This window comes from Acartia tonsa, chromosome 1 (assembly GCF_053477335.1).
Source record: "Acartia tonsa isolate MP-2025a chromosome 1, ASM5347733v1, whole genome shotgun sequence".
NCBI lineage: Eukaryota > Metazoa > Arthropoda > Copepoda > Calanoida > Acartiidae > Acartia > Acartia tonsa.
The window spans coordinates 39133888-39144751 of NC_137260.1; the positions used below are offsets into that span (position 1 = coordinate 39133888).

The window sequence follows — 10864 nt, forward strand, 5'->3', positions numbered from 1 at the left end:
AGGAATTAAATAGATATTAATATCACAGATATATTGTTTTTTTATAGAATATGTACAAACAAACAAATAAAAGAATCATTTATAATTCGTTGGATAAAGAAGGACCATTTTATCCATAAGTAATTATGCTTTAGAGAAGATAATTTTTTTTTATTTTATAATAACATAAAAACAGATCAATTTGGCTACATTTACACAACTGGTATTTGCAAATAAACATTTTTTATTGACAATGTGCTAAAAAGATTTGCGCACAATTTTTTGGCTGAAAAACCTTTACGCAAAACATTGTATTCTTATCAAAGCCTAACTGCAATAGGAAATATTAAAAAAATATTTTTGTTTAGTTCTACTCTTTATTTAGTAATCTTCTATCTGTTGAGAATATAAATATCAGGATCTTCTTCCATTCGAAGTTCCAGCTCATGAGAGGACATACCTGAACATGAATAATATGGTGAATAAAAAAAGCAGAATATCTAAAGCAATAACTTTTTACATGTAAAGATTGTGCCAATAAATAATACTTGGATATTATTAAAGCAGAAAAATTGTCGTCAATTTAGGTTGCTAACATGAACATCACTTATTCGTCAGTTCGTTCATCTAGTAGGAGGGGTCAGGATGGGGAAGATAGGATGTTGTTTGTTTGTTTTTATGCAAAAGTACAGGAAGTTTTTTTATCTATCATATGGATTCAAAATTTCGCTAGGTATTGTAAATCAATAATGATTCTTATCTGTGAATAGTCTGTAAGATATTAAAACTATTAGTAATATTCACTACCTACCTGATTTAATAAGAATAAGATCTGTAGGATATCCTCGTGTGAACCAAGTGTAAGATTCGTCATTATCATCACCCTGAACAGTGTTTGCGATAACAATGGATGTAGAATATACCTGGATATTATGACAGGGGAAAAATTATCGTCAATTTAGCCTGCTAACATGGAACTCAATTATTGGTCAGTTTGTTCATCAAGTAGAAGGGTAGGAGATGAGGTTATGGGGGTGGAAAGGGGTAATCATTGTTTTAGCCCGCTCCAAGTTTCACTTTTTTAGGGAACATGAAAACCTATTGCAATATCCAAGTAATAATATATCCATAGTGATAACAATGATTTAAAGAGCGTCCTTTTTTATATTTGCTTTGTCTGGAACACCTGCCATAATTCACATAGTTATAGTTATAACAATATGCTAACTTGAGACAACAATTTAAGTCTTAAGTTGCTGGTATTAGAACAGTGGTAATAAAAAGTTATTTCCAGAACTACTTGAGTCCTTTGGTTTAAACCTTAAGAATGGAAAACTAATCAATCAAAAAATTTTGTTTCGTATATGAATACCTAACAGTTTATGTTATGTTAAAAAGTCTCATAATTATATTGAAAAACTTTAATTTCATCAAGCATTTAAATAATGTTAATTCACCTGATAAACTGGATATCTTTCTATTCTACGCAGAGCTCCTATCAAATTGGACATTCTTATTGATAAATAGAATATAAAAGTGGAGATGGTGCTTGCTTACATGTGAAGACCGGAGCTCCGAAACCCCCCCCCCCCCCCCACTTAGTTTTGACAAAAATCAAAAATAAGGGGGGGGGTAGTTTTTTAACCCCCAGCTTAGTTTTGACAAAAATCAAAAATAAGGGGGGGGGGTAGTTTTTAACCCCCCCCCCCTTAATTTTGAAGAAAATCAAAAATAAGGGGGGGGGGGGTAGTTTTTTCACTGTACAACACGCCAGAAAGTTGAGTGAGGTAAATCAAGTAAATCCAGTATACCAGAGGGGAAACCTTATTACAGGGATATTCATGTTTTGGGGCATAATTTCCTTATTTATTGACTGATTTTAGTAATTGATGTATCTGTTCAGGGATACATCAATTACTAAAATCAGTCAATAAATAAGGAAATTATGCCCCAAAACATGAATATCCCTGTAATAAGGTTTCCCCTCTGGTATACTGGATTTACTTGATTTACCTCACTCAACTTTCTGGCGTGTTGTACAGTGAAAAAACTACCCCCCCCTTATTTTTGATTTTCTTCAAAATTAAGGGGGGGTTAAGTCTTTGCCTTGCTGAGCACTTTGCCTCCTTGCCGTTTTCCAGACATTAAAAAACTACCCCCCCCCTTATTTTTGATTTTTGTCAAAACTAAGCGGGGAGGGGGGGGGGGGGTTTCGGTGCTCCAGTCTACCACATGTAAGCAAGTACCGTGGAGATAATTCCTCTAAAGAAACAATTGTAATTTTGGTTAAAATTTAAAATAGATTTAAATAGGACGACTTTAAGAAGACACCTGCCATAAACCTTATATTTTAACTCATTAGATCAATTTAGTTAAACTAACCAAATACAACAAAATTATTAGAAGACAATTAAGAAACCTACAAAATATTTGTTCATTTCTCATAAAAAATGCCATTCCTTTTAGTACAAGATATTGAATAAGCTTTCTTTCATCTATTCCCAGTTTCTGTGGGCTTTGTCTAAAATTGAAAAACAAACTGTCAAAATTTCCCTTATACCTCCTATAAAAGATAATTTAGGATTAAGACAAAATTGTGTATTAGAAGATGTTAAGTGTGTTCTTATTTTCATGTCTTTCCTTACTCTGTATTTTTGTTTATCTGTTTGAATGAGTTACCTACTTATCTATAATATTTTTTTTGACGGATTTCCAAAAAGTATACACAGTGCTAAAACTTTTCTGTTAGCAACAAGATCAATAATTTCAAACTTTTTAACACTGATTTGTTTTTCGCGTTGTCTCTTTTTTAAATTGTCCATTGTTTATTTTTACTTTTTAATGAATTCGTTGCATGTTATAACCGTGTGAGGTCTTACGTTTTCTTCTCATAAGAATTTTTCGTATATCTTACGTTGCCTTATCCTGTATCCATGGGCGTAAGTACCTTGATTTTAAACTGAATTAAATATAAATTATGGCTAAACAATACCTACGTTTTATTAATTTCAAATATACAGGGCGTTTCAAATAAAACTGCGTTTTCCGGTTCTGGGAAACAGCCAGTAGGAGTATGAAAAAAATAATTATATGTCCATATTCTCTATAAAAATATGCATTGAACTTATAAAAGGTGTTTTTTAATATCTCTTAAAACAACGCCACTGTTTAGAGCCCAAAGAAGTGTGTGTGTTACTGTATTCGCGTAGAATTTTATGATATAACGTTGAATTAAAATCTTGTTTTTACTTGAAAACAACATTATAGCATGCACAACAAAATATTCTAATAATTACATTTAAAATATATTTTAAAATACATTTTATGAAAACAAAAATCAATTTTTTTATTGCTTGAATTTTGATTCTTAGTATTAAAAATGTTCATGTTCGTTCATCATCCCTCCCCCTATAATCTCTTAATCTCTTAATTTTGATTGACAGGTCATAACAGATTAACTCATAAAACTCAGTTAATCTAAGAAAACGCATTTTTAGCAACAATTTAAACCAATATAACTTGCTTATTAATTAAGATATTGAAATGAAATAAAAAGTGACTTGTTTTATTTATTAATATGCACAGTATTAAAAGAGATCTTTTATGAAAAATGACTTTGCCATAGAGAAATAGAAAAAAACAAAATTCTGAATAACCTAAAAAGCTCTTTGCATGAGGCCAAAAAAAGAAAATAGGTATGTAAAAATCTCAAATGGGGACATTGATTTACCCTTTTACTACTTTAATATCGTACTTTTAAAACAAAATGTTACAAAATAAATAAGTTAATTGAATCTAATAGTTATCACAGTTTTAGCATGAGGCATTTTTACCCTACATGTACTTATACCTATACCTATACCTCATACGGGCGGGATTGCAGTCCAGGACCTTATCGACTTGATATACTGTCCAGGTCCTGGTCCAGCAATCCAGGAGAACTAAGGATGACTGTAACGCACCCTTCTCTGTCCAAACACCCAAGGATATTAGGTTAAGTAACATCCTACAGACAACCAACTCTCTGTGATGCACGACCTTTGTCTGAGAAGTCCCAACTGTGCATGGTAACGAGTTGCGCCTGTTTTGGGCCAAGGCATTCCCCCTACTCTAACTATTTATGTCGCGCATCTGACATAGCAGCAGTAGGAACCATTTTTAACGTCTTTAGTTATGACGCGGTGTCGGCCCGAGATTCGAACCTATCACCTTCCCGACGACGAGCGGATGCGTTACATGTACTTATCAGTACAGCCACATTTTTAGAGATACCAAAAAAACACATTAAGTAAATGTAATGTACATTTGTACAGAGAATATGGTAATATAATTATTTTTTTCATACTCCTGGTTGTTTCCCAAAACCGGAAAAACGCAGTTTTTTTTTAAACACCGTGTACATAGATGTTACCTGTGACAAACTTCACGAAGAGATCTACCATGACAAAATAAGCATATGAACGAGTACAAATCTCTCAAGCTGAAATCAAAATATAAATCAAATTGCTTCTTTAAAGTTACCTAGGTATTTTAAAATTGGAGCTTTCCTATAATTCATCCGTCCGTCTGTCCGTTTCATGTATTTAAGCAGTTTTGCAAAAAAATTACTTAAAATTTTGTTTAGACTTATACATTTATATTCTGCTTATTTATTTCTGATACTCTACAAGTGTTAACGTTCGTTTGTCCTACCGTTCCAGAGCTTCGCTTTTGTGGATGTTTTATTATTGATTTTACTAGTATCTTTTAATGGTTATATTTAACAACTAAAAAATCACCTCGGTGTTGTTCCTCCTAAGTTGTAAGACTGAATATCATCCCTAGAAAAATTCAAATGTTATGTTTCTTAAACTAAATTTTAAAATAGTCAATACAAAAACATTTCAGTTTATTTTAACATAACTTTGTCCTTAAAGAGAACAATACATACTTAGATTCTTATAAGGGGTCACCTAACAAACAAAATATGAATATATTTATTTAGACACTAAAAATTGTTTCAAGCATGATTGCTCTCTTCAGATGACAATGTAAAATTCTTATCTATACGTTCATAATTTGGGTATGGTACGTTGACCACATAAAACCAAAATTGTTCCCGTAATGATGAATCACAGCTTTTTAAAATTAGTTTAGGGTATGGAGGTTACCTAAATTCTGGTTGCTTGAATAAATGTGCAAGTTTAGGTGTGGTTGTGTAAACATTGCTGTACAAAAACATTGGAGTCAATTCTACAACCTGTCAATAAAAGAATTAATATTTCCAAATCTTCAGAATTAATTAAGTTGTATTTTTGTTTTGAGAGTCCTAATTAACTTAGTAATCTTTTTAGAAAAGTTATTTCTTGTGATAAATAATACAATGATGTAATCCCAATGATGAAAAACAATATAACACCATCTGTAGATTCAAAATACCTATTAATTGAAATTTTGGAACTTTGAGTTTGAAACCAACCAACCAATCAAAATTCAATAAAAGAACCCAAAGTTTTTGACCGAACGTGATTATAAAACTTTAGGTTCCACTGTAATTTACAGTCAGCATAAACAGTTTTAGAAAAAAAGCAAAATAAGTTAAAAATAAGATATCTAAAAAATTACTTGCCTTGTGGTATAGAAGATTTTGAACGCAGGCTCTGACAGCATTTACTTCCACATCAGACAACATTGCTATCCTTAAAAATTATTTTTTTTATCAGGAAAATTACTATCATTAACTAAACAATTAACTAGGTAACAGTAAGAAAAAAGATAATTAAAATAAATAAGCAAATAAAAGAAGTTGGGAATGAACAAATGCACTCTTTATTTTATTCTTTTTCCACCGCTCCCATGTATTTTATCCCCCCACCTTAGCAGGGGATCCCATATCAAATGAAGCTGGTAAATGATAACATAAATAAAATAAAAACCTGGCAACCGAATTAAAGCCATCAATGTGTGGAAGAATTTTTGTGGAGGTAAGATCAAACTCTTCCGTGTGATATTCATCCAGATTTTCTACAAGTACAGGTACTTTGTGATCACCAACCTAAAAAAATACCTAATAAACATGATTAGTTCTAAAATAATTATAGACTTTCAGTTCAATAAAAAAAGGCGCACTAGTTTACTTCAATATCAATACTTTATTACAGCTTGAAACTTTGTTAAACTGTTAGGGACAAATGTTTTATTTAAATCTGTTGGAAAGTGATATATTGCAGCATATTCGTTTAAAACTAAGGCCTATTTAAAAAAAAAAATATAAATATGTTAATTACTAGGAAAAAAAAGAATATTATTTAGGCTAAAGGAAACGCACAGTCAATGATTTCAGCTATCTACCTATGTATAACGACATGAATAAATAGTTCATTTTGAATTTTACAACACATGCATAGAAAGTGGTTAGGATAGGTAAAAGAGAAAAAAAATAAAAAGGTATTACTGCCATTTTAGTTAAAAGGAAATAAAACACATACATGAGTTGGTTCAGAGCCCAGGTTGATAACACTTAGGTGAAGAGTATTCTGTTCATGTGTGACAACAGTCTTTCCTTCATGGTTCATGTCATTAAAAACTTTCTCAAGGATGCTTTTAATCTTGATAGAGTTTTCACTGTTTTCTTCCATATCCTCTGATAATATTGCAGCCTCCTAAAATGTATATATTTATACATACCTATACATTTTTTTTAAATCTCGGAATCATTAATTAATCTATAAGTTCTAAGTAGCGAAGCTCCGACACAGAACCGATAGAGAACAGAAAAAGGTCAAGAAAACTGTATGACTTAGAGCGTATTACTTTTGTTTTAGGATAGTTTTCAAAAGAAATTTTAGAAGCTAGAAATAGCCCAGCTTCAGAGAAACAATTTTTTTACCACCTATACTCAAATAACATGCATGTAGATGTAGTTATCGACGACCACATAAAAAAGGCTAGGTAACCGTAGAGTAAATGCTTATTTTTGAATGAAATAATCACTAGAAATTTCAAATGGTTATCTTTATGCAAATAAAGGCCAAACCTTTTCAAGATTTGTGAAAAATTGTGATAACTTCTTTACAAAAGGTTCAAACTGAACAGTTCTTGACCAGGGATGACAAACCACGCACAGGTTGAACAGCAAGTAGTTCCGGGGATATTTCTTATCTGGTAGAAAAGTTGGATAGCCAGAGATTTTATATCCATTGGAGTTTACTGAAACAAAATATGACATAATCTTTTATTCATATAGACAAAAAGGTTAGAAGATGTCTATCCTAGAATTGCATAAACAAGTCAGAGACAGTGTCTATATCAACTTTTAAAATGCTTTCATCTTTCAAACGATTTTATAATTTTTAAAACAATTTATCTAGGAGAGGAAGCATTTTTAAAAATTGAGATCCAAAATTAATCTTGAAAATATTTTGGATAATTATCTTTTTAAATGGCCGGATTAAGTATAACAGGGTTCAAAACTTGAGTATTTGAAATGAAGCGAGTTGCAATGAAGACAATATACACAACATTTTATTTAGTTGGCAGAAACAAATTGTACACCTGTAATTGTCTGCTCTTGGACCTCATTCTTAGGAATCAGAAATCTGGATAGGAGGTCAAAATTTTCTTTATCTATCAAATCATCAGGATATTGACATCTTATCATTGGTCCCTTAATAAAATAATGGAAAATTCAATTAAAGAGAAAAATGTTTAATCAAAACCTAGAATTTAGTAAAAGTATTATTGGGAGAAAAGCATTTGAATAAATGAAGCTTGGAATTGGGATATCAGAATATAATAATTCTTAGGATGTAGGGTAGTTTAATTCTAATCGTTCTTTAATCAGTTGAGAAGCATAATCTTCCCCATTCCCAATAAATAAGTAGGAAGGGAGAGGTCATGGAATAGTAAAATATAATGGTACAAAATGTTTACTTTTTCGTTGCCCTTAAAACTTTGAGACCATTTATAAATTCGTGATTGCTGGTTTAAAAATATAAAATAGTAGTGTCCAAAATTACAACCTATAATTTTGATATAAAGTTTGAATTGATAGATATTTAAATTTATGGGTCTTTCTTTTAGCTCTTAAATAAAATTTCCTGTTCAATGGTAATACGGATTATTAATATACCTGTAAATGATGAAATTGCGCGAGAAAAATTGCTCTCAACGAACCAATTTCGCCACATCCCTCATATTTAAACATTTTTACCTACTTAATTTTAAACATTCATCATAAACGATCTTTTCTTTAAAAATTAGTTCATAAAAACAACAATTAATTACCTTTTGTCAATTTAACATTAAGATAATAATTATTCAGGTATTTACCATTGATTTTACATAATTGTGTTGTAAAATAACAGATCTCTAGCATAATTAATTTCGAATTAAAAAGTAAAAACGGTATAAAAAGTCACATTTTTTTTATTTTCTTGTTTTGTTATTATTATAGCGAGAATGCCGCAAATTAAAAGTTTAAGAAAATGTCGTCGTTGAGATTTGAGATTAGAATTATGGCGGCCAATAATGAATTTTACTTAAACTTCAAGTCTACATTAAACCTTTTTAAAGTGAATATTACATTTAGAAATACTTTAATAAATAAGTTTATATATGGTAAGTGTTCTTTTTATTCCAGAAAGTTTTGATCATAATTTCATTTCAGACATGTTTAGATTGTTCTATTGACTTTAAATTTTAACTGTTAATGTGAATACTGATAATTAGGATAGTAATTTGATTTGGAACTATGTACATTTATTTTATGATAAAATATTGTGTTAAGTTAAAAGCAGATTTTTTAATATGAGAAAGGGTGTATGTTGTGCTTGTTCTTCAGATATGCATAAGCCACACTAAAGATTTTACTTTTAAGCGATAATTTCGCAACACCAAAGGATTTTATTAAGGAATATAACTTTCATTTTTTGGAATCAAATTTATTGAATTGAAATGTATAAATATATAACTAATTCTGTTTATTCTTTTTTTAGATGTGATCCTAATGTTATTATGCTTCAAATAAATCATATGAAGACATCTGCATGAAATTGATTCTTACAGCTGTTTATTCTATAATCATGTATGTCTGAAGTAAGGGTATAATAAGGACGCCCAGAGGTTCAGATAACTCTATGTATGTACAGGGCAGGAGGTACTTCTTGAAGTACTGGGGGATATTGACGTCCCTCCCCTTACCAGTCACCCTTCCTTCCAGGGATATGAAAGGTTTGCGTAGGACTAACTATCCTACCTGTAAAAATTCCAACAGTTACAGAAACCACCCACAAAACCTCAAACACTTATGGCTTTAACACAGCCAGAGGTGTGCATGAAACAAGAACTGTTGGAACTGATGCTCAGTTTACTGAGAATATGAAAGATGATGGTGAAATCCGAAAGGAAGCTATCAACTTGATGACAGGACCAATAAGTTCTAAGCAAAGCTGTAAGATAGGAACCTGGAATGTTAGAACAATGTATGAGTCAACTAAAACAGCCCAAGTAGTTAAAGAAATGACAAGTTACAATATCGGAATACTTGGAATTGCAGAATGTAGATGGACAGGACAAGGACAAACCACAACCAAAGATGGCCACCTAATACTTTATTCTGGTCATGAAAGTCAACATATGTATGGGGTTGCTATAATTATTCAAAAACGACATGTCAATTCACTAATAGACTGGAAACCTATATCAGACAGAATAATTAAGGCTAGATTCCAATCAAGGCACTGCAAGTTGACCCTTATCCAGTGCTATGCCCCAACAAATGACAAAAGTGAAGAAGTAAAACAAGAGTTTTATGATCAACTGCAATCAATCAGAAACTCAGTACCCAAACATGACATGTGTCTAGTTCTTGGAGATATGAATGCTAAAGTAGGAACTGACAGGACTGGAGTGAAAATGCAATGGGACACTTTGGCATAGGTACAAGAAATGAAAATGGAGAACTTTTACTTGATTTCTGTTTAAATAATGATATGGTCGTAGGAGGTACATTATTCCAACACAAAAACATTCACAAATATACCTGGACAACACCTGATGGACAAACAAGAAACATGATTGACCATATTATGATCAATAGAAAATGGGTCAAGTCAATGCAAGACTGTAGGAGCTATAGAGGAGCCGACATATTCAGTGACCATGAACTAGTTGTCAGTAAGATTAAATTAAAGCTGAAGCGTACTGGCCATGATAAAAAGAGTGAGATTGGTAGACAATATGATTCTTCAAGATTAAAGGACCCAGTGATAAAGAATGAATTTGTCTTAAAACTCAGAAATAGATTTCAAGTCTTAGAGGACCTAAATGACGAGACTGAGATCACATGGACTTCAATTAAAGAAAACTTTCAATCTACTGCTAAGGAAATCCTAGGACACAAGAAACCAGAGAAAAAGGACTGGATCTCTGAAGAAACATGGAACAAAATAGAAGAGAGAAAGAAGCTTAAAAACAAAATTCATAATGCTCAACATTTGGCTGACATGGGCAATTTAAGAGCTGAATATACTGCTAAAGACAAAGAAGTCAAAAAGCGCACAAGGAAAGACAAGAGAGATTACATTGACAATATGGCTGAAAAGGCCCAGAGAGCAGCTGACTTCGGTAACATGAAAACAGTATACAACATAACCAAGCAATTAAGTGGCAAATATAACAAAAAGAGTGGTGAAACTATCAAGGCTAAAGATGGTAAATTACTCACTACAGAAAAAGAAGTTGCTGAAAGGTGGAAATCGCATTTTGAAGAAGTGTTGAACAGACCTGAACCTGAAATTACTGCTGAACCAGAACCAGGACATGAAATAGACATAGACACAAGACCACCAACTATTCAAGAAGTTAAAGCTGCTATACATAGTCTAAAGAATGACAAAGCACCTGG

At 31.6% G+C, this 10864-nt stretch overlaps 1 protein-coding gene across 1 annotated transcript; it reads right to left on the bottom strand.

Moving 5' to 3' along the window:
• Positions 1-16: 16 nt before the first annotated feature.
• Positions 17-8362, bottom strand: Nprl2 (Nitrogen permease regulator-like 2). Its single transcript, XM_080161158.1, has 13 exons — positions 8090-8362; positions 7513-7624; positions 6995-7167; positions 6447-6620; positions 5895-6013; positions 5588-5657; positions 5130-5218; positions 4758-4799; positions 4391-4459; positions 2437-2500; positions 1437-1472; positions 791-863; positions 17-439 (listed from the first exon to the last, which is right to left on the bottom strand). Exons 1-13 carry the CDS (start codon positions 8162-8164, stop codon positions 372-374), a joined length of 1164 nt encoding a protein of 387 aa, XP_080017284.1. The 5' UTR covers positions 8165-8362; the 3' UTR covers positions 17-371.
• Between the last annotated feature and the right edge of the window lie 2502 nt (positions 8363-10864).

Coding starts and splice junctions, on each gene's coding strand:
- Nprl2 (XM_080161158.1), bottom strand. CDS start 8,164: ATGTTTAAATATGAGGGATGTGGCGAAATTGGTTCGTTGAGAGCAATT. Junction 5,219..5,587: donor AAAATCTTCTATACCACAAG/GCAAGTAATTTT, acceptor TTTTATTGACAG/GTTGTAGAATTGACTCCAAT. Junction 864..1,436: donor AAAGATATCCAGTTTATCAG/GTGAATTAACAT, acceptor AACACTGTTCAG/GGTGATGATAATGACGAATC.